This window comes from Hemitrygon akajei, chromosome 3 (genome assembly GCF_048418815.1).
Source record: "Hemitrygon akajei chromosome 3, sHemAka1.3, whole genome shotgun sequence".
Taxonomy (NCBI): Eukaryota; Metazoa; Chordata; class Chondrichthyes; order Myliobatiformes; family Dasyatidae; genus Hemitrygon; species Hemitrygon akajei.
The window spans coordinates 113,786,729-113,812,114 of record NC_133126.1 but is presented as its reverse complement, the minus strand read 5'-3'; the positions used below and the strand labels follow the sequence as shown (position 1 = coordinate 113,812,114).

Sequence of the window (25,386 nt, the reverse complement as noted above, 5' to 3'; positions counted from 1 at the left end):
ACAAAAATGAGAGTCACATTCAGATTTATTTGTTTCTGTAAGCATAGTCTTTAAGTTTCAGGTAAAAACTTTTCATTCTTAGTCAGTTTAACTAATTTACTTTTTCTTTTGAAGTCTTCCTATTGATAGCCTAGCTCCTGCAGTTTTGCATCACTTCATGGCCTCTATGGCTTAGCCAGTTAACACATAGTGCTGTTGACAATTGTTACAATTTTATTTTAAAATATTTCACCCTGCAGTTGAGAAAATATTTTAAATGTGCATTACATTGAATTATTACATGGTATGCAGTTCCAACCTTGAGACCAAATATTAATCTGAGATTCCATCTAGGTTTTTAGTTGAATGTTCCAATGCCAATGTTAAAGGATGTCTAGAATTTCTTGACCATTGTTTCTCGCTTTTTCAGAGCCTTGAGGAAATAGACAGGTTTGTTTATTATTAATCTTTATGATGTTGGTGATTTAGAATTGTGATCACCTTTGCTGACAAGATTTAGTGGTTTAAAGAAAAATTGGTTTGAGCACCCTCTCTGTGAATACACTTAAGTATACCCTCAGAGAAGATTATGGAAATTTAATGTGACCTCAGCCTATAAAAGTAGTACTAATATATTTCCATACAACAGGCCTTTACCTCCAAGCATAAGTCAGCTTTGAAGAATTTATCACTGAGAAAGGGAGATGGGTTTAATTTCACAACCTGCCTTAACTTTATCAGTAGACCAAGGACCATTGTCTGTTTCCATTTACTTTAATTGTCTCAAAATCTAAGCTCAACTGCTATTTGAGTGTTGCCTGCACATATTTATTTCTTCCACTTTTGATGGGGCTCCAATGTCATGACCTAGCTTTTCATTATTTCTCAAGCATGGTTGAGATATTTGATATCCCCTTCAGTGCTTTAATTGCTGTAATAAGTGTTCAATTTTTTTTGTCCATATTCTTGTGGAATATCTGGCTGTCTCATCCCAACTGTAGGTTCTTACTTTGTGTCATCCCTGACTTGTAGTGATTAATGATACAAACATTCAGAAAATTTGAAATGCAGTGCAGTTGGCCCTCCTTATCCGCGGGTTCCACATGCGCGGATTCAACCAACCGCGGATCAGGAAAACCCAGAAGTTCCCTCTCCAGCACTTGTTTGAGCATGTACAGACTTTTCCCCCTTGTTATTATTCCTAAACAATACAGTATAACAACTATTTACATAGCATTTACTTTGTATTAGGTATTATAAGTAATCTAGAGATGATTTAAAGTATATGGGAGGATGTGCATAGGTTACCGTGGATCGGAATCGGGGGAAAAAATGGAAGTTCTCTCTCCAGCACTAGTTGTTTGAGCATGTACTGTACAGACTTTTTTCTTGTTGTTATTTCCTAAGCAATACAGTATAACAACTATTTACGTAGCATTTACTTTGTATTAGGTATTATAAGTAAGTCGGAACAGGTGCATCCGGTATTACTTAGCATCAGTTAGCGTCAAACGTTTATCTTAGTATATAGTGTATATTTTACCTTTCTATGCATATAAAACACTTAAGAAACGTATGTATTTCAATAATTAAACAACTGCATTGCTTAGTAATAATTGTAGCTTTCATTGGGGCAGGGCCTTTCACATGCTCCATTATTCTCACTTTATCCTTTAAAATTGTTCCGATCATTAACCGACTGTAACCTAATGCTTTTCCAATGACCGATGGCATTTCACCTCTTTCCGATCGTTTTATTATTTCCACTTTATTTTCAATCGTGATCGTTTTCCATCAATGGAACAGAAACACTAAGGATTCAGCAGCAGCTGCAGGCGGTGGGTCCCGAGCTCCGCTGGGTCCTAAAGACCACCATACTGAGACAGGTTAAATAAGGTCCGGAGCTCCGCCAGGTCCTAAAGTCCACTGCAGTGAGACAAGTTAAATAAGGGACTTGAGCATCTGCTTTTTTTGGTATCCGCGGGGGGGTGGTTCCCAGATCCAAAACCCCACAGATAAGGAGGCGCCGACTATATATGTACACATGGCAAAAGTTCAAGAGTATATACTGCCCTCAATACGGTTGCATTCCTGGAATCACATATTGAAGTTAACATGGAATGGAGCTAAGCACTCATAACCATAAACTAGGATTTTGAAAGAAAAGTGTATTTTCATGTGGAATTTCTAGCTGCAGTTTTTGGAATACATCGTCTAATGTTTGCCATTTTGTAGCAAATAATATCTGCGTGTAAACTCTCAACATCTCATGAAGAACATCTTTGTCTGCTAAAGTGTACACAACATCCACCTTTTTGATTTAAGTAGGCTTTGTGAAAGAACTGGATGGTACTTATGAACAATTATTGCAGATAGCTGTTGCTTGCTTCATCACCTGAATTGCTAAACAGAAGTTTATGGGCAGTTTTAAACTAATTAACACAGAATGAATTCCATCTCAAGAAGAAAAAAATCCAGATTAGTGAAACTTGAACTGCAGCTTTTGGACTGTATGTGCCATCTGTCTTCAGGCTCATCATGTTCTCTATTTTCTGCATTAGAATACTAAAGTTGATTATACTTTAGAATATGGTAATTAGACTGCATCTTTCACTATAGATGTCTAATTCTATGACTATTTTGAAATTATTGTAATATAAAGACTTAATTCGTATTAGTTAATATAATACCCTGTGATAAAAGCAAAAGAAATGTCTTCAGTGAACTTAGTGAATGCACTGATACTTCATAATTGGATTTGAAGTTAACTATGTAAATAATGATGACTCTTAACAAAAACTGATTATTATACAGAAGGTAATTATGACATGGGAAGTAATTATGGTATTTCCATGAATTGTTCCTCTGTGTGTGCGTGTATAGAGTTTTTCCAATATTAGAACAAAACAAATGTAATGTGGGTACTCATTTTGACAATTGATAATCGTACATTTCAGAGGCCCTTGGGCCACACCGTCCATGCCAACCGTCTGGTACCTATCTGTACTGATCCCATTTACCAGCACTTGGTTCATGTCCTTGGTGATTCAGTTGCTTATCCAGATACTATTTGAATGTGAGAGAAACAATTACACCCCCCTTTTGGTGCATTCCAAACCCCAATCATCCTCTGGGTAAAATTTTTTAACATCCCTTCCGAGCCGCTTCCTTACTCTACCTTACATTTGTACCCTTTGGTTATTGACACCCCTGCTATGGGAATAGTTTACTGCTGTCTACCTATCTGTGCTCTTATTTTTGTTAATCTCTGTCGTGTTCCCTTCATCAATCACTGCTGCAAGGAAAACAAATGCAGCTGAATCTGGTATTTTCATAACTGAAACACTCCAAGGTAACGTTTTAGTAAATCTTGCAGTGTAATCATATCCTCTTTCTAAAGTGACTGAAATTGTCCACAATTTTCTAGATGTTGCCTCAGCCAGTGTTTTATAGAAGTTGCACCCTACATTACCCCTACTCTTATATTCTGTGCTCCAGCTAATAAATGTAAGTGTCCCATTTTCCTCTTAATCTGTATATGGTTTTGCCTTCAGCTATGCTGAGGTCCCTTTATTCCTCAATACTCTGTGCTTTATAAAGCGTGTATATTCCACCCTTATTTGTTTTAATGAAATGCACTACTTCATTGTCTGAATTAGGTTCTATCTGCATTGCTGTCCCCAACTTAACAACTGATCGTTATCTTTCTGCACTTCCTCACCATACACAACAACATTTTGTGAAATCTTGGGAGCAAGGGGCTAATAGTACCTCCTATATTAACATGTCATTATTCATAACCAACAGAACAGATCGTTGTGGTCGCTTTCTGTTCACAACCCTCCATTATTGCCCATTGTTTCCTGTGATCTAGCTATTTTGCCTTGTCTCACAGTTTTTAACTTTTTGGAATCTTTGGCTATATCTGCAGTTAAGTTTATACCTGATGTTTGCTGAAGTGGTGTGCAGGGCATATGTATAGCCCTTTTAGCTTCTAGCTATTATGAATGTGGCTCCAGAGTCATTACAGAGAGTTAATGGTGTTGCAGTTTCTGTTCTTTTCCTCTCATCTCACCACTTGCAAGGACTTGGGATTGTGGATTGAAGATTTCAGCACATCTAATTTTGCCATTTCAGAATAGCACTGACCATCTTCTTGTCATTTCACTTAAGTTTTATGACCTTATTTCAGCATTCTAAAGTAATTGTGTTATTCACATCCATAAAGTAGTCATATCTTCTATGCTTTGTTAAGTATTGAAGATCTCGTATGCAGTATTTTCTAGCTATTGCCTGCAACTCTGGTGCCAAGTTATACTCATTCAGTTTCTGGAATTGGTTATGTAATTTCCAAATTGTCTTTTTGTAAAGGAAAATAATTACTGTAATATGGATGCTTTTAAAGAAAACACTTGACTAACAATTAAGATGCATAAGAAGGGAAAAATAACTGTACAATAAGAACTTAAATATCTGACTGGTACAATTGAAATATGTAACCAAAACCTTTGTAATTGCTGCCTATGTTGCTTGCATTGTGGTTTACATGTGGGTGAAAGAATCAGTGCTGCAGAAAACAGTGTGAAAGAGCCATATAGGAGAAGTGCTTGGAATTCAGTCTTCTGAGGCTGTTGAATTTGAGTCGATGACATAATAGAATTTGGTGCTTGGGGAAGGCACTGAAATACTTCAAAAAGCAGGGCTGCAGCTGACCTCCAGCAATGGTAGTGAGCAATGAATGCTGGCATTGCCGCTGTTGGTATCAACCTCAATGAATAAAATGTAGTTTGGGGAAAAAATAATGTAAATTAGGTGGTGTTGGGAGGAGTAAGAAGTTCAAATCCAAATTTTTGATTTTATGGACCAGATAAAGAAACATGTTTCAATTATATGATCATCATCCCCCCATTGTATTTTCCTTTTCTATTTTAGACAATTGTAATGTCTAACTTTAAAATATTACTTGTACAACAGGAAGATTGTTTATAAAGTTCCAATATATTTTAACTTAACATTTCTCCGAGGTACATTCAATGGCCACTTTATTAGGTACACTTGCACACCTTGTTAATGTAAATATCTGTTCAGCCAATCAGGTGGCAGCAACTCAGTGCATAAACACATGCATATATTGTCAAGAGGTTCAGTTGCTATTTAGACCAAACATCAGAATGTGGAAGAGATGTCGTCTGTGTGACTTTGACTGTGGAATGATTGGTGCCAAACAGAGCAGTTTGAGTTTCTCAAACTCTTGATCTGAGATTTTCGTGCCCAACGTTTTCTAGAGTTTATAGAGAATGCTGCAATAGTGAAAATGCCATGTTGAGCAAGATCAGTGGAGAAAGGCCAGACTGTTTAAAGTGGACCGGAAGGGAACAGTAACTCAAACCATGGTTGCAACAGTGATGTGCAGAAGAACACACATGTCGAACCTCGAAGTAGATGGGCTACAGCAGCAGAAGACCATGAACATACGATCAATGGCCTTTTATTAGGTACAGGAGTTTTCTAGTCAAGTGGCCACTGAGTGCTTTTCCAAAAGGTAATTGAGATCATTGTTAAATTTTATAAGATCTGTGATATTCCTTTAATATTAATTCATCTCTACTCCATTAAGTCATTCCTGCAAGTTCCATTAAGACATTGCTTTACTGAACAAATTAATCTTTTCAGTACAAATTTATGTACTAGATGTTATAACTTGCAATGATACTTAATTCAGCTTTCATGTTGCATATTTTTAAGTGTTTATCTGTGGCAGGTTGACATTCTGAGATGCAAACATAGTTTTATTTCTTTTAATGTATAACGTTCAAAGATCTCTGTGTTCACTTATATTTTCTCTTTGATAACTGCTACATCCTGGTTAAGCACAGTGCAAAAACAAAGAGCTGGGTTTGTGCAAAAATAAATTGATTTGGTGTGTAACTAATGCTCTCTAGAGATAATGAGTGCCATTAATTTTTTTTTCAGAAGAAAATTCTCCATGGAATTCTACAAGACTGAACCATTTTGTCCCATGGGATATATATTGTAAATACATGGAAAGTTAATTTTCAGTGAAATGAAATGGAGGGAAGAAGTAGAAAATCATAATTTTTCTGATCAGGAAATGTGAAAATCTGACATTTAATCTGACATTTAAAGACTGAGGAGGGAGTTTACCCAGTGTCCTGGCTAATGATATCTCCTTCAGTACCAACATCAGAGCACTTCAATACACTCTTACTGTTTTCTGGAAACACATACAGTTGGCCCTCCTTATCTGCGGATTCCATATGCGCGGATTTAACCAGCCGCGGATTGGGAAAACCCGGAAGTTCTCTCTCCAGCACTCGTTACTAGAGCATATACAGACTTTTTTTTTTGTCATTATTCCCTAAACAATACAGTATAACAACTATTTATACAGCATTTCCATTGTATTAGGTATTATAAGTAATCTAGAAATGACTTAAAAGTACAGGTAGTCCCCAGGTTATGAATGAGTTCAGTTCCCGAGTCCGTCTTTAAGTCGGATTTGAAGTCGGAACAGGTACATCCGGTATTATTTAGCGTCAGTCAAACGTTTTTCTTAGTATATAATACATATTTTACCTTTCTATGCATATAAAACACTTAAGAAACATATGTATTTCAATCATTTAACCACTGCGTTGCTTAGTAATAATTGTAGCTTTCATCGGAGCAGGGCCTTTGAAATGCTCCATTAAAATTGTTTCGATTGATGACCGACTGTAGCCTAACGCTTTTCTAATGACTGATGGTGTTTCACCTCTTTCCAATTGCTTTATTACTTTCAACTTATTTTCAATCATGATCGAGATTATTTTTGTAAACACAAACACTGGGGATTCAGAGCTGCACCGCCAGGTCCTAATGTCCACCACACAGAGGCATGTTAAATAAAGTTCGGGGTTCTGCTGGGTCCTAAAGACCACCGCACTGAGACAGGTTAAATGAGGGACTTGAGCATCTGCGAATTTTGGTATCCGTGGGGGGTCCTGGAACCAACCCCCGCGGATAAGAAGGGCAGACTGTATATCATGTCACTGCTTGTGTGTTCTCAAATCTGTCCCCAAATATGTTGTGACTTCTCACCTTGTCTAAATTGTTTTTGTCTGTAGTCAAAAAATTTAACAGAAACTTCACTTCTGCAGGCCTCAACTTACAGGCAATAAAAGAAATCACATCTGGTTCTTCCTCTTTGCATTTTTTTCTGACCCCGTAACTGCTTTCATTCTCATAGTTTGTTCTTTTTAAACCTAAACTCAATTTGATGTTCCTTGGAGAGATCGATTGGTCCTCAGCATAGGCCATCTTATATCTTTATCCCATTGAATTTTGAACTTCCCTCAGTGTCAGCTGCACATCTGTTGCCTTTGCATTCCTGATGACTTCTGCCACTATTTCAGTCATTTACTCCTAAACTACAAAGATTAGGAATCTGAAATAAAGGTGAAGGAAATTCTCAACAGCTCAATTAACATTGGTTGTGGGTAATTATTGTTTCAGTTCAATGATCTTTCATCAGAATGGTTGTGATTTATTTCATTTTCTCTACTCTGTTAAATTCATTTGTCCTAATGTGCAGCACTCTAACCTCACAGAATGAGATTTAACATTATCATTAAGTTTATGGAGAAAATGATCCATTGCTGTTTGGCAAACTTGTGCAGTAATGAGAATTAACTTACCGGAGAACTGCTTTCAACAACGTTCAAACTCCTCCCAACCCTGAACATTCAGCTTTGAATCATCAACCACTCCCCCCCACCATCCCATAAACAAACAGGACTGCTCTGGGAGGTGCATGTCTTTTAAGGTTCATATCTCAATTCCAGTAAAGTCTCCATTTTCAGCAGGATGGAGTTTCAACAGGGAGTTTTTCTCCTTTAAATGAATTTCGATTTGGTCATTGCACCATATTTCTATATATTGCACTTTGTATTAAACTAATTTTCCTTTGAATCCAATCACTCCCATCAAATGAAATTATTATTAATGCATGTATCTAATGTCATACTTTTCATGGGGTACATCAGAATTCCATTCTGTTTATGTATTATCTTTATCATACCTTTCCAGTACTGCTGACTTTATGCACTGGTACAGGGGTACGTTAGAAATAGGAGCGAGATGGTTCATTCATTTTCTCCATTCACCAAGGTCATGCTGATATTCTGCCTCAGCACTGTTTTCCTGTAACATTGCAATATCCCTTTATCACTTTGGTCAACAGTATGCAGAAACATGTCTTTTTATTGAGTCACCATTTTCCTTATCTTCCCTTCCACCATGTTCAGAGAGTCATTCTCTGGTACTTCCAAAACATATGCCACTAAATACATCTTCCGAGACATTCTTCCCTTCATTCTAAAGAAACAGTTTCTCCTTTGGTACCGTGCTTTGCCTTCCTGTTGCTTTCCCTGGTGCTTGGCAATCATTGTGGAAAATACACCAGTTGGTCTTCATGAGAATCCAGGTTCCTAAGCTTCATTTTAGGGAAATTGATTCATTTGTAAAATGCTGTTTAGGCTGGAGCTATAGTTCAAACCTTGATTGTACTGGCCATGTTCTCAACCTCTTGTGTTACTTTTAGTGATGCTCAGCAAAACACAGAACATGTCAGTTTTTAAAAATTAGGAGTTTTTTGGTTCTTCTGAATATAGTGTAGACTTCATTAACTTCAGGTCATAAATGTTTACCTTGTAGCAGGTGCCCAGTACTCTTATGGTAATCATCCTTATTTTCATGCCTGACAGAGACTTGTGTTCTTTGCTCCCCTTGTCCTCCTCTGAACCCACTTTCCTAGACTTTATTTGTTAAATTAATGATTGTGATAGCTATCCCTCCTTTTACTTTTCGAACTATCTGCAACCTTTGTCAGTACTTACCCTGTCGTCATCGTTAAATCTCATTGACACATTTGGTGGTACTGGAATTATGCTGATACATAGAATTCTGCAATGGCCAATTTTCTTCTCAACTGTTGGCTTTGGTGCTATCTCCTGTTCCTTACCCCAATGCTGTATTCTGGCAACGTTGACTGAAAATAATCCATTTTTACATGTATACTGATGATGCCAGCTGTACCTGCACCAATTTTAGTGACTTCACTGTCAGACTTGCTGTCCAATATCCAGACCTGAATAAGAATATTCTTCTTCCAACTAACATGATCAAGATGTGGTTAAATTCCAGTTGCACTGAGTGTACAAAAGTTGTGAGTACAGCAGGTAACATAGTCCATGGTAGAAATGAAGATTTGTTAAAGGAGGGGATTTTTGAAGAATGAAAGGTAATTTTATTGAATCCTACAAAATTATTGTAGGCTTCATGGAGATGAAAGGATTTAAAGTATGTATACAGTATACAACCCTGAGACAGCCACGAACGAAAGAACCATCATGGAACTCATTCAGAGAAAAAGATTGAATCCTTCCCCCCATGCGCAAAAAAAACACATTGCACAGATGGCAACAAAAAAAAACCCAGAATATTAAACACAAAATCAAAAGGCATATTTCAGTTCAGCTCTGTTCATTATTTGCAGGCCTCCCATTTCATAAATCGTCCAAAAATAACAACCAAAAAAAGAGTGACCAAAAAATAGAACACATCATAATCTCAATTAGAGTCCAATTTACAAACTGCCATCGATTAAACCTTAGTCCGGTACCATCTCCAACAACATTGAGGGAGAGAGATCAATTGAATGCAAAACCTTCCCTCAGTAGCAGCAAAAGAAACCATCACACACAGACGTCTTTCTCCAGCAGCAGCAAGTGAGAGATGGGTAGATGGTGCTGAACAACTACGTTAGCATCTGCCTCGATGATTTCAATCTTCCTCAGCACTTTAATCGGTGAGATCAATGAGAGATGGAGTCAATCATGGGCTTGAGCCCTGTCTCCAGGCTTCTTGGCATCCATGCTGCACACTTTGCTCACAGCCTGTTGGGGATAGCAAAGTGTCAGACTGCCCGATTGGCCCAAAAACACTGCCAGAATGTAGATAACAGTCTCCCAACCTTAGCAGAACCACATCTGAAATAAGATGTGAAAGGACTTGCTTCATCACCCAGCTTGAGAATGTTGCCCTTGGTAGTATTATTCACTGGCTCTATCTTTGGTAAATGAAGAGTTGATGTTTTTTTCTGGCTGTATTAGGATCCATAGTCTCAAAATAAGAAATTAGCCATTCGAAGCAGAGGAAGTAATATTTCTTTTACCTAGTTATAATTTTTCATGTCACAGTTCAATAAATAGTTTGTCCAGAGTGCATTTGCAAAATTTAATGGGAGATTGTGGGGTTAAGTGCAGGAAATTAGAACGGAAGGAGATGATCAGCAAAGACCTTGATGATATAGCAGGTGCAGAAAACTAAAAGGTGTCTTTCTGCTACTCAATAATATGAAATTAAATCAGATCTTTAAACTCACTTTGAAAATCTCAACCAACAAATTCTCTAAATCTGGGAACTTTGGAAAGGATTTGAAATATTTGACAAAATAACCAGAAGAATGGATTTGTAACTTTGAAAAGAGCATTGGATATGTTCTTGAAAAGTTCATTTTATGTACAGCAGAGTAACAAAGTTGGGCAATGGACAAATGGTTGGGAATTAACTAATTATTGACAAAGAGCTGACACATGCAAGTTGTGCCTTTTTAAATTACCACCTCATAACTGTCAATGCTCAGTGGTTAGAGTTTGGGGTATGTGGAACGGGAAGGAGTTGTCATTGGGAAATGTAGTTTCACATAATAGTAGTGTTCAACTTCCATGGTATACGTTTTATTTTAAAGGGACTCCAGCCAAGAGGTCACTGGTTTGAGGTAATTCTGTGGTACGTGTCCATAGCTCAGAAGTTGATAAATTTCAGATGACAGCTGTTTATATAAAGAAATTTATCTTTTAACCTCCATATTATTTTTTTCGTGTACCTGCATTTAACAAACCAGCATATTCAAGTTTTTCTAATAGCATACAGGCAATCACTTCTTGAAAAATATTTTTCTTGCTTCCATTTTGCACAAGTTCTTATTTTACTGCAAACTCCATGTGACCACCTTCAATTGTGCATTTTGCTGCAAACCAATCAAATATTTAATTTTTGGCCACTGTTCTCTTGATATCGCCTTTTAATGGGCCTAGATTTCAAACAAATGCCACTTTTACATAGTTGTAGGAGCAATTTAATCATTTGTATATTTTGCTAAATTATTCTCAATTAATGATTTTGAGATGATTATCCCTGGTTGTTAGTATTAACCCTCCAGTTTAAAATGGCGCTGGTGAAACAAAATGATGTCTTACTGGCAGAAAACAACTCTATTAACTACTTAAATCATATTACTTTTTCTGGAGAACTATCACTGGAAGCGATAGCCTGTAACTTCCCTTTCGGAATTGAGCTTCTGACCCGCCTGTGCGACCTGGCGTTTTTGCGGTTTGAACGGATGTCTCGAAGATACAGGATGGTTGCGGCATGGCGTGGATGGGCTGAACCGAGACAACAGGGCTTGGGCCTGAGAACAAGGAATGTGGCCATTGCTAGAGTGGACTTAGAGCTGATTCAAAGCAGTGGAGCCAAGGCAACAGGGCCCAGGCCTGAGTGTGAGGAAGGAGCTGATGTTTGACTGATTTTTAAGCACCAGGCCAGATTGGATAGCTCAGATATGGACCAAATCAAGTGGCTGGGCCTGGGCCTGAGAGTGAAGAATAACCTGATGATTGGCCGATTTAAGTGCCAGGCCAGATTGAAAAGGTCGGGTTATCAGTGCCGGAGGAGGCTGGTGTTCTGCTTGCTGCTCAGTGAGGTCTACTTGTCTGTGTTGAACTGAGGCTGTGGCTTGCAACTAAAGAGCTGCTGGACCGACTGCAGCAATGACTGTCTTCGTGGTTGTGAACTTCAGTTCAGAATGTTATTTGCCTACTTACTGTTTACACAATTAGCTGGGGGGTTTTTTGCACATTGGATATTTGACGGTCTTTTGTAATGAGCTCCTTTTTGTGGCTGCCTGTAAGATGACTATCAAGATTGTATATAGTTGTCCATATTCATTTTCCAACCCTATTTGAACTTGTTACCTGACTTGTCATCTGAAGTCATTTGCCTTCTCCCCTTTAAAATCTATCCTAAATAATTTCTAATATTCACATTGCACAGTATGTTTTTGCTGTTTACTATCCTGTCCTTTTCATAGCGGTACTGGAGCTGGTCTAAGTTTGCTTAATTAGGATTAACCTTAAATCTGCAACTAATCAATAGGTTGCTGAACATTGCAACATTGAATACTGGTGCATTATCACCTCATAGTTTGAGTACGTCTGCATTGCTGGTTTTGCTGTCCAAATTTTCAGGTTTCCCATTATTGACAAAGTTTGGTATATATTCAGCATGGATTTGAATACTTAAGAATTATTTTGCAAGTGTCAGTTTTGACTTCAGTTGGACATGAATGATTTAAGTGGCAAATAGTTGCTGCAAATTTCCTCAGAATAAACACTCATCTTGTAGTTGCGCATAAACATCAAGTGCCCTAAGGTGGCATTTTGAGCAGAAGGCTGAATTTTTAGTTGACTGGTTAGCATCTGTTTTTGAAAAAGCTCTCAAAAGAAATGATATGTTGTAATCTGTTTCCTCCTGGGAAGAGTATAAGGACAACCACTTTTAGTTAATGTATGGGAAATTTCAGTTTTTTATTTTGCCTTCCAATCCCAATTTTTCCCTAAGTGTTCTCTACAACAGAAGATTTCAGTACCAGGAGACCAAACAATTTCACTTAACACCATGTTTCCAGCACTAGCAGAATAATGCTTGAACTTAAGAGCATTTACCTGACTAATCATAAGTTATCATTGAGCACAATGTAAATACATAATAAAGTTCACTTTATCTTCAACTTAGAAATAGTTGTGAAAAGTATTCTGCAACATTAGAGAGTGAAACGTTATATGTAATCTTGTTAACACAAGTGAAAACCTGTTTCAAAATGGAAGTGAGGAAGGAAATGAGAGCATGAGACAATGGCAAGAATCATAAAAAGGAATCCAAAAAATCCGATGTGAAAGTAAACAGGAAATGGATTGTAAGAGTATAAAATGGACCGATCAGAAGTTTACTCATGAAGATTGAAGTTGCCGTTGAGGTACTAAATGTGTACTTTGCATTAGTCTTCAGGGATGAAGTTGCCATGGAGTCTAAGCAAATGAAGAACCAGTTAGGACACTGAGTTAAAAGTCTAGGAGGGAATGGGAGAAATGTATGAACTTTCAATTTGATTTGATAAGGCTCCTTAGTGTACACTTGTAATCTGTTGCAAAACAGATATTTCTTAATAAAGCTCAGGACACTAGACATTTTCCCCCTCATTCAGTCTGTCATTATTATATGCCACTTTAATCTCATCAGTTTGGAGATTGTGCCATTTTATGCTTAACAACGGTCACTAGTTATAATAGCAAAGTTGCTGTGAAATGAAGTGAAACAAAGAAAGGGCATCAACAGCTTGCATCACATACAACAGAATGTGATGAGGCAAATTAGCATTCCTACTGTCAGCATATGGAACACTTATTCCACAAATGGAAATATGGAATATTTCTAATATTGCTAATATACACATTGCAGGCCAGGGTGCAACTCATCTCACATCTAGCCTTCTGCCATGACTGACTTAGAAGCAGCCTTTCTCCATCATGGTGAGATTCATAGAGTGAGTGCTAGCTTGAGGGCATGGTTATGTCCCTGCTGTCCATCACTGGGACTACATTCTGAATGCTAAGTGAGAAAGTGGCATGTTACATCCATTTCTGGATGGCACACATTAGAAAAGATGCAGAGTTTTAGTGAGTGTAAGAGACTGAACAAAATGATCCCCAGGTTCAGAGACTGGCAGAGCTGTGGTATTTTCCAAATTGATCACATTAGAAAAGGGATCAAAACACGGTACATAGAACAAAATATTTGCCGAAAGAACCAGAGTAGGTGCTTAGCATCTAGAATGCACTGCAGGCTGAGTGAAGGAGGTAAACTAAAATTGAACTGCTCAAGAGAGTCACCTAAATATCTGAGATTAGAATCGAGAAGATGAGGAGAGGAGCTGACCTGATTGCTCGTTTGGAGCCAGTATAGATCCATGCTGCAACAATTCGGAACTGTTGTGGTTCTGTACAAAATTAAAGTGGGTGATTTGAATTATTATAACCTCTGAAATGGTTGGCCAAGCTACTCAAACACAAGAAAGGCAGACATTCCAATGCACATCAGCAGAGATGTGGTATTTATCTTCCCTTTATCAATGATTAGAGGTGGAGATGATTGACAATTGCATGTATTTCACTTATGTTTGGGTGGCTGGAGTGCTTCAAGCCCTGGGCAACTTCAGATATGGACACATAATAAAAACCAGGTAATGACAGTCTCCAACAACAGATTGTCGCAGCCTGTCCCTTTAATGTTTCAGCAATTCTCCATTGCCAAGTCCCACCATCCAGGTCATATTAATCAGTATTGATCAGCAAGCTACAAAACTGGAGTCTCCAAAGCTTTTAATCCACATGGACCTAATCAGGACACTGATCTACACTTGTCTTTCTTGAGATAAATGCAGCTCCTAAAACACTTGAAGCTTGACATTGTCAAGATTTTGGCAAACTGCCTGATCAACTTTGGATACACTAGCCTAAGCATTTGCCCATAACTTGTACAATATTAGGTGATTATTAGAATACAATAGTGCACATTTTGAATAGGAGATTGGAATGCCACCACCTATCCTGACAGTCTCCAATGTACAGTTGCAAGAGCAAGTTTGTGAACCCTTTGCGATTACCTGGTTTTCTGCATAGACTCATAAAATGTGGTCTGATCTTCATCAAGATCACAATGATAGACAAACACAATATGCCTAAACTAATAACGCATATAAGACGATAAGAAAAAATAACACAAAGAAAAACACTGAACAAGAATGGTGTTCATGGAAGGACGGCAAGGAGGAAACTACTGTCTTAAAAAAAAATTGCTGCACGTCTCAACTTTGCAAAAGACCACCTGAATGTTTCACAACAATTCTGGGACGATATTCTGTGGACAGGTGAGACAAAAGTTGAACTTTTTGGCAGAAATGCACCCTGCTATGTTTGGAGGAAAAGGACCCTGCACACCAACACCTCATCCCAACTGTGAAGTATGGTGGAAGGAGCATTGTGGTTTGGGGCTTCTTTGCTACTTCAGGGCCTGGACAACTTGCAGTCGTTGAGGGAACAATTAATTCAAAATTGTATCAAGGCATTTTAGAGGTCAGGGTACCCTGTGGGTGTCAGGGTAGTAGTCTGTCACCTGAAGCTTAATAGATGGATGATACAACATTGATGATCTGAAACACAATAGTAAATCTGTCCATACTGTCTTTTAGCCTTACCAGTCATGTACTTGAAGAAACTGATTGTAACATTTCTACAGTAAACCCGACTTTCTGGGTTTACAGGTGAAAGGTTGCAGTTGGTATCTATAAATGTGTGACTGTTAAGGCCAAACGATAGTATGGATAGATTTGATAGCAGCCACAATATTTCCATTGTCATGAGTAAATCAACAGAATGCTCTTTAAAAAAAAAGAGAAGAGGATTTGTGTTTTGGAATGACCAAGGCAGAATCCAGACCTTAACCCAATTGAGATGTTGTGGCATGATCTGAAGAGGGCTGTTCATGCGAGGTATCCCAGAAATATTGGTGATCTTAAACAGTTTTGTATGGAGGAATGGCCTTAAATTCTCCTCACCGTTGTGCAATTCTGATCAGCAGCGACAGGAAATATTTAGTGGAAGTTATTGCTGCTGAAGGAGGTTATACCAGTTATTAAATATAAGGGTTCACATACTTTTTCCGGCTTGGACTGTGAGTGATTAAATAATATGTTCAAGTGTTATTAGTTTAGGCAGATTGTGTTTGTCTATTATTGTGACCTAAATGAAGATCAGACCATTTTTAATGAGTAATTAATGCAGAAAAGCAGGGAATTGCAAAGGATTCACAAACTTTTTCTTGTAACTGTACCTGAACAGAATCACTGTTTCAGGCTGAGATTTCAAGAGTGAATCTACCTAGATGGTGTCCTGGATCCTGTTCAGATCAACTGGTGGGGGTATTTGCAGGCATTTTTTTAAAACCTCTCCATGCTTCAGTATGAGGTTACCACCTATTTAAAGAAGACCTCTTGGATTCTGATGTTTTAATTCAAGATTCTTTCAGAAGTCAGGAAAGAGGCACAAAACTGGTTCATTGCAATCATTTTATTAAGTGTTGATAAAATAAAAGAAAATTGAAATGGACTGTGATATAGAGGTCACTGCAAAGGAAGCAGAAAAAACTAACATGGCACCATCTTGTGATGCAGCTATTTTTTATACTCATAGATGAGAAACATTTCATTCAGATTTGTAGGTAAGTGACAAACAATGAGGTATCCCTTCCCCATTCAAATAATGCAGCATCAAGAAAAGCTTCCAGGAGCATACATATGTAACCAGTAGGGGTCACACTGAACCACCACATATACACACTGTGACCATTAGGAAGCATAGTAAGCAGTTACTTGTATATAAAATACAAGCTGACAATTGTTAAACCGCAAAGAAATTAACAATTAAACAGTTGGATCCAATACCTCTATCATCCCGTTTGCTCAGAAAAACAATAATGTGCCTTAATGATTACTGCCTGGTGGCTTTGAGATCCACCATCATGAAGTGCTTCAGGAGGCTGCTCTTGTCGCACATTAACTCCAGTCTCCCAGTCAACTTGACCCACTGCAATTTGACTACCGATGAAACAAGTCTACATTTGATGCATCTCCCTTGCCCTGAACTCATCTCTGTAGCATCTGGACAATTAAGTATTGTTAAGTAAAGTCGGACCAGTATTTTAAGGACATCTTTGAAAGGTGGTGCCTCAAGAAGGTGGCATCCATCATTAAAAAGCCTCACCACCCGGGACATGCCCTCTCCTCATTACTACCGTCATAAAGGAGGTACAAGAAACTGCAGACAGACACTTAACATTGTAGCAATGGTTTCTTTCCCTCTGCCATCAGGTCTTTGAACAGTCCATGAACACTACTTTGCTATACCTCTTTGGCAGTATTTCCAGTACTTATTCATTTTACTGTAAGTTAGTAACTTCTAGCATGTCTCCTTTGACTTTCAGCAATACTTATTAATGCACCATAGAAAGCATCCTGTCTGGGTACATTATGGCTTGGTTTGACAACTGCTGTGCCCGTTATCACCAACTGTGGAGAGTTGTGAACACAGCTCAGCACATCATTGAAACCAAATTTCCCTCCATGGGTGCTGTCTACACTACTCACTGCCTCAGTAAAGCAGTCAGCGTGATCAAACATCCCACCCATTCTGGATGGTCTTCCTCTCCCATAGGGCAGAAGATAGAAAAGACTGAAGGGACGGATGACCAGGCTCGAGGATAACTTCTATCCTGCTGTTATAAATTCTATTGTATATTTCCCGAGTATGATATGTGGACTCTAGACTTCACAATCTTATCGGTGTTTGCACTGCACTTCCCCTGGACTGTAATGCTTTTATTCTGCACTTCGCTATTTTACCTTGTACTACCTTACTTAATTCACATTTGTTTGATTTATTTGTATTGAAGGTATGCAGGACAAGTTTCTCACTATTCCTCAATACATGTGATAATCACTTTACCCTGACCAAGTGTCTTTATGCCAAATGAAAACTACAGTTGATAACAAGCTGAGGGACAGATTAAAGCTGATCTGATTAGTTCATACCTCTTCTCTACAAAGTATACTGATGCAAAGATAGCAACAATTGCATTATATAGAACTCTTCAGAAGAAAAATGCTGTGAAGTTGCATGTTTTATTGTTTAACTTATTTAAGAGTAAAAGGTGGAAGTATTTTACTTTGTAGGGGATATTGTTTACCAGTTTTTATGACAACGATCTTTAACAAGACTACAAATAGCCCTGTCTTGGAATTGTTTTCTGTTTTCCCCTTACTTCACTGTCAACTTTGTCACCGCTCCTGTTTATACTTCTTCCTTGACTCTGCTTTTGTTGCTGACATCTGCTTTTTGGTGAATCATTGAAGAAGTATCTTTCTGGACCCAGTAGTCTATGGGTGCCTGTTGTTGCCCACTGTAATTCATGGTGATACGGGGCCTGGATGTCAGTGTGTTGGGCCTACCCTAACCACAAAGGGACAGGTCATCCTTGCACATTGTGACTGCAGTGCTTACCATCTAATAAATTCATTGCAACAATATACCTGTGCTTCTGCAACATGACAACCTAATCTTCAACCTCTAGCACTTAGGGCAAGGGCAGCAGATGTGTAAGCGCCACTGTTTGCAATGCCCCCCCCCCCCCCCCACCCGTAAGTTCAACAGCCCGACTTGAAAATACATTGCAGTTCTTTTATTGTCGCTGGTTTGAAGTACTAATTGCTCATTCACTAGGGCTGTGGGAATGCCTTTGTGAAGAATGCAATGGTTCACCGTCAATTTTTGATGGGCATTTAGGGACAGATGGTAATATTGTCCTTGAGTTGTGGCCATAATTGTTTAAAGAAGTAATGAAATCCCATGGGTACACAAAAAAAAGGACCGATTCACCCCACAAACCACATTCCCCATGAGGTGCATCCTGCTTCATCTGTGGAAGTGTCTGTAGTTCCCATATTGGCCTTATCCCACAAGAATCTATAAAAGTAGAATGAAACAAGTCATCTTCAATCCGTAGGGAATGTGTAAGAATATTGAACAAGTGTCCAGAATATATTTTGGAGGCTTTTTGCTAACAAAGTGAATTGGCTAAAAGCTTGTGCTATGTGGAAATGTTAGATTTAATCACTTAATTGTCAAGATGTATAAGAATATCTGGTTATGTTAGTCCATCCACTTGGCATAGCACTGGAGTGAAATACGACTAGACCAGATGAGAGTGAGCAGCTTCCCTAAAGATAATAGTGAATCATTTGGGTTTTGTAATAATTGAAGTTTTGTTATTAGCTTTATGATAGTCCATGTCAGTTTCCAGATCATTGAACCGTTTTGCAAATTATGTGATTAGATTAAAGAAGCATAAGAACGCTTTCCCAGCCATTCCCCGCAAGTTTAATGATAGAGCACACAGATGAACCAAATCGAGTAACAAATCTAAGCAGACTTTGTAAGTGTATTGTTGTGCTAAGAAAAATGATGGTGCAAGTGATGCTTAAAGCCCTGCCATCCCTTTCACTTTAATAATTTCACTGACATATGCTTGAGGTATCTTCTGAAGATGGTCTTTGGTGTTCAGGCACAATTACACAAGCAACTCTTACTGCTTACCCAGATGACCATTCTTTTGAGCCCAGTGAATGAATGTAATAGGCTGACTGATCTGGAAGGCAGCTTTTTCAAGCCACAAACTGCCTGCCACTTTTGACATATGGTGTATCTGACATTTTACTACCTCTTTTCAGGGGTTCATATGGTTGAAAGGGACTTTACAGCCATTAATGTATTTTTAAATATATCATTGTTGTAATATGGGAAATGCAGCAGTCATTTTTCTATACTGGCTTTCGCAAACAACAATGTGACATTGAAAGGTAATATCTTATACTCCTTGAAAGTACAGCATTTCAAGAATGGCAAAGATTATTTGACTCTCTTAATGTTTCATCCCTGCTCTTCATTATTCACTCATCCTCTTGCCTCAAGCTGATTAACATTTGAAGTTCTGATAGACAAGATAGCAGCTATCTTGAGATTATACCTCAATGAGAGAAGAAAAATGACATTGTCTTCTGAATTTCAGTGCTCCTATTTACTGAGAGCTTAGAAAACCTGTTTATGAAGTCATTAATGCAGGAGTTGGTAAGCAGAGGAGTGATAACTGTCATATAGAATCAGAGAATATTTACGACACAGGATGATTCCATTTGGAGCATTGAGTCTGTGTCATCTTTAAATAAAACAATTGCCTTGGACCAAAACTGTCTGTGCAGTTTTCTTCTGAAGACCGTGATTTCTCTTTCCAACAAGCAATGTATTCCAGATTTTAACTGTTAAGTAAAAATTTTCCTTCCTATCGACGAATTATTTTTCCCTAAATCTGTACCCACTGTTCTTTGAACTGTTCTGATAATGGAACTGTTTTTCTTGAACTGATTGTTTTAGCCTTTCAAGAGCAGTTATGATCTAGTGTACGTCTGTCTAAATGTGAACTACTTTGCACCAAGGAAAATTATCCCTACATTTTCCATTTAATTTTGTATCTGAGATTTGGAAATGATACCCCATTTGTGACCTCAAAAGAAAGTCTTGTCTGACTTCAGCATGCTGCTTCTTGAATGAAAAGACAGCATAAGCATTGCTAACTGTCTCAACATATCTTGCCCCTTTCAAGGGTTAAAATACGTAAACTTCTGATCCTCGGCATCTTTTGGAACTACTGTTTAGCCTGTCATTATTCTGTCAATCAGAACTTGTAACTTCATAGTTCTCACTATTAAATCTGCCCTTTTGTCTAGCTATTCTCTTCACTGTTCACCGTACTTCTAAGCACAATACCACCTGCATATTTGCATTGTGTGCCCATGTCACATTTATTAACATTCTGACAATGTTGTTGGGGAATATTTTTGCTGTTACTGTATTTCCATGAATCTCAGTATTGCCATCCAGAGGTTTGTGTGAGTGACTTTAATGCCTACCATGCAGGCGTCATCTAATGAATTTCTTTCAGCTGTGTGTGCTGTTCATCATTCATTCTCCAGTAAGACCATGACATTAGTTTATATTGTTGAAATGTGCATGGAGATGGCTGATAAATTAATCTGGGTGTAATAGTCTCAACAAAATATCCAATCAGGGTAGCCAAATGTGATTGTCTCTAAATAGCTTTTATTTAGCAACTAACTCAAACTTTTTCAAGTTAAATTTTTCCTTCATTGTTTCTCAAACCTGATTTTTGAACATTGCCATTTTCACTTTTCAGCTCTCTGATGCCTCAAGTATATCAAGAAAGGCTTGGAAGATCATTAATCCCTGCCCCCACATTTTCCCATCAACCTAGGTCATCAGCTTGCATTTTATCTATTTTCCCTTCTGAGATTTTGTCAGTTTCCTTTTCCTTGGTAAAGACAAATAGAAAATAATAATTTAGCAGTCCAGTTGTACTGCTTTTGTGGTTATCATGAGTTACTGCATGAGGTATCTTTACTCCTACTAAATATTTATGTGCTTACAGTAGACTTTGGGTTCTCTTTTATGACAATAGCTATTTTTATCTCATTATGCTATTTTCCTTTTCACTTCCTCTTGTATTGCATCTGGTTCTTGCTGGAATTATTGATGAAAAATCAAAATAGCTGCTTGTATACTGTGGTAACTGCAAAACTAAATGTTTATTATATATGTAAGCTCAATTATCAGAGTACTGTTGTCTTTTATAAGAGCCAAGTGAGTGTTAGAGTAATGCTATTTGCTGATTGTTTTCTTTTTCATTTTTAGAACCGAGTTTGGCAGAGGGATCACAGAGACCTCCGAGCAATTCAGCCTGATTCAGCTTATTATAATGACGTAAGCATCTCAAAGGATGTAAATTGTAATTTGCCTGTACTGGTTTTCTTGGTTATTCTGGTGGTGGTGTTTATAAATTTGTTTTACCAGTGGTGCTTTGAATAGTAAGTACAAATATAGTTCAGTCATTTTAGGAATGAACTTTCATTTTGTGAATGTACTTCTTAGGTTATGAACTCCAAAGAAGCTGTAATAAAAATGATAATTAAATCATGCTGAAACATCTGAATGTTGCTAGAATAGATTGGGTTAATTTAAAGAATCAGTCTTGTATTTAAGTGCATCATCGATAGTCTGGGGGGAAAAAAAGAAGCAATAACTATGGATGTATTGGAACGTATTTGTCATCATCCACGATGCTGTGAAATGAACTAAAAGTATATTGTTTCTGCACCATGATATTTTCTGTCCAACTAATTGTAGACCCTTGCGTATTCCTTCATCACATTAATAGTGGCTAAGAGGTCCATTATCAAGGAGCTTGCATAGATTCGCATTTTAGTCAAGACGATATACTCTAGATGAGTTACTGCAAGGTTAGAGGAGGGGTGAGCTATTTAGGCTGTTCTGTGTCTTATCCATTCCTGGTTTGACATTGTTACTTTTCAAGTGGTCTGGCTGTAGGGAGCCTAGCTTGATGAGGATAAACCAGAGTTAGTTTCATGGTGATATAAAGTACATCAGTCAGCAGTAGATCAGATTGGAAACCATGTGATGTGCAGTGAAATGGCTTTCAACCAGTCCTCCAGTAGGGCCAAATCAATGGCCAGAGAAGAGATGCATTAACAGATCAAGAAAAATGAAAACTTGAAGATGCTGAAAATCTGAAATTTTAAAAAAAAACAGGAAATGCTTGAAATATTCAATAAAACAGACAACATATTTGGAGAAAGAAGTAGACTTAATTATTTCAGGTCTAAGGCCCTTCATCAGAACTGGAAATGAAGGTAAAGGTGAAAAGACTTAAAACAATTGTTTCTCATACTCCAGATAATACTTGATCTGCGTGTTCCCACAATTTTCTATTTACAGATCAAATCATCACTCCACTTTTAATCAAAGGAGCTAAATTCAGGTGTTTGAACCAGATCGTGCCTAGGCCTTTGTGTCTTTGTGTCACATCTGCTTGTTTATGTTGCTATCATGTTCTCTTCATTATTAGATTTCTGTCAGACAGTTCATCCTTTGCTCTTTTTGCTTAGTTTTCTATTACCCCTATGCCCCATACCCCATCTCCTTTTCCCACCTTGTAGTCCTGCACCTCATTCTGTTGTCCTCTACCTACTCCTACCCTGTCACCTTACCTCTCAGTGCACTTTTGGCATCCTGTATGAGTTCATGAATTTAGGCAAGTCACACCATCATAGGACTGTTACTTTGAATGGTAGGTACTAGGGAGTGTAATGAAACAGATGGACTTAGGAGTAAAGGTGCATTGTGATTGGCGTGAACTCTTTGTGCCAAAGGTCCTGTATCTTTGCTCTACAACACTGTGACTCCTTTCCTGCCCCAGAATTCATGTCTGTCCTCATTCCCTATCAGTCCTCATGCTCTTCCCTATCCAAACCTCATCCACTCATTTCTATTATCTACAGACCTCTTAATAAATTTAATTTGATACCAGATGCCCAAGATTCTATCTTGAATGAGAAGCAAGGCCCACTCCCAGCTTTTCTTTCTGGCACACACTTCAGATTTTTTGGGTGGCAGGAATGCTGCTACCAGGTCCTCATTACTATTGGTGACTTGGGTGCAGCAGGTTTGCTTCCAGTCTTCCAGTCATAGTGAGAGAACTGATTCTGAGGAATGAGGTAGCTGATCACAGCACATCAGGGTGGATACACTTGAGACACAGATGGGTGGATTATTTGATGTAGATTAATGATGGTGAAGGGCAAGCAGAAATCTAGCAAACAGCATAATTGGAAGATCATTGTCAGTGGAAAGCAGGGACTTCGTCAAAGTGAAGTGAAATGCATATCACCAGTGCTAATGCAACAATTGGGTGACCCCTTTCAGGTGCAAGCGAGATACATTCCCACAAGGGAGATTACAGTAATCAAAGTCCAAAGGTCCCTTGATGACAGAAGAAACAGGAAAGATGAAAGAAAGAATATGTATGATACATGTCAGATGAATAACTCCACTGAGAAGCAGGCTGAATATAGGGCGAATTAGCTAGAAATTAAGATAAATAAAAAGAAAATATCAGTGTATCTATAGACATATAAGAGGAGAGATGGTGGTGTTTTGAGCTAATGAAGATGATCCTCCATGACTTGGATGAACACGTTGATGTCATGTGGAGACGTTTGCTTCAAGGACTATCATGCAATGCCAACTCAGGCCACCCATGTTGGAATGGCTCTGGAAGAGATGCTAGATGAAGATTGATCCAACCCCAGTTGTATCAAGTCCTGAACAGACAGACTTATGTTTGCTCCTCCCAGGCCACACTTATCATGAATTAAGCCAACCAGTTAGAAGTGTGAAGTGCAACACCTGCCATTCAAAACAGCAACAATAAAGCTGATTTTGCCTAGAAGCAGAGGTGTAGTTGGAATATCAAAGGAGAATTTAATATCAGCCGTTACCAAAAAGGTGCCATGAGCAGCTCAGTAAAAGGAGAAACAGAAGGGATAATAAGTCAAATGTCTAGGAAGCCTGAAAACACTTAAATAAACCTCTTCTACAACTTATCTGAATGGGATGCAACCTCAATTTATGTAGGAGGTTGCAGTAGAGGTTGAAGAAGGAATTCCCAATACCTTTCTATTACTGGATCTGAGTGAGATGAAAGGATTTCTTAATGTATCATTGTTTTTAAAAATGGTGTGTAAGAACAGGCAGCTGCAGGCCTGGGCTGAGGAAACCATATATAAGTATAATCAGGGGAAGTTTTGAGTTGATGCATGGATTCATTTCCTAGAGCAGCTTGAGTTTCTTGATGCGATAATGGAACAATGAGGCATATGGCATTTATGTAGATTTTTTTGGTTCTTAAAAATTCCCCACAAAATGGTTATTGACAAAAATTGAGACTAAAGCAATTGAAGTCTCAGCAGCTGCATAGGTAGAAAATTTTCTTCAAGGAAGAAAGTGGGGAGTTGTATTTCCAACTAGAGAATTATAGACCTTTCAGTTCCATGGAGTTAGTACTGGGATAAAATCTGTAGGTGACTTGAGGTTTGAGTATGTACAAAAGAGTACACATTAGCTGGAAAAAAGGCAAATAGAAAAAATGGGGGATGATATGGATAGAATGGCATTGGTCTAAATTACGGGCAAGTTCCTGGGCATAAATAAAAATTCTTGAAAGTAACAGCACATTGACAAATGCGTATGGGATGCTGGGATATTTACATGGAATTCAAAAGATTAAGTTAAAGCTGTTTAATCCACGGTTAGAGTACTGCATCCATGTCCGAACTTTAGGAATGTTACAGCTATGCTAGAGAATGTGGAAAAGATTTATTGGAGGGCTTCAGGGGATTGGTGTCACAAATTTTTTCCCTCCATTTCTGTTGCAAGAGTCTGAAATTTCAGCAAAGGGGAGTCTTGTTTTCTGTGGCTGCAACTCATCATAATTTAGTCAAAATATTAAAAATTAAACAATACTAGTTATTTTTGAACAGTGAAGAGGAAATTGTCTCAGACGTTGAATTGAGTAGGTTGGAGAATGGTAAGACTGCTATCCTAAGCCATTGATAGGGTCATAGATGGTGAATTAAACCAAGACCGACTTTAAATCAAAGGAGCTAAGTGAATTCTGACAGGGAGAGGT

The 25,386-nt window shown here is 38.1% G+C and overlaps 1 protein-coding gene across 4 annotated transcripts in view; it reads left to right on the top strand.

Annotated features, from left to right (window-relative positions):
- The window catches only part of wdr33 (WD repeat domain 33), a 134,356-nt gene that overhangs the window by 11,143 nt on the left and 97,827 nt on the right, over window positions 1-25,386 (top strand). For all 4 annotated transcript variants that reach the window (XM_073040628.1, XM_073040626.1, XM_073040627.1 and 1 more), the window contains exon 3: window positions 21,534-21,602. In XM_073040628.1, the coding sequence (XP_072896729.1) occupies window positions 21,534-21,602 (69 nt within the window). The remainder of the gene's footprint in view (window positions 1-21,533; window positions 21,603-25,386) is intronic.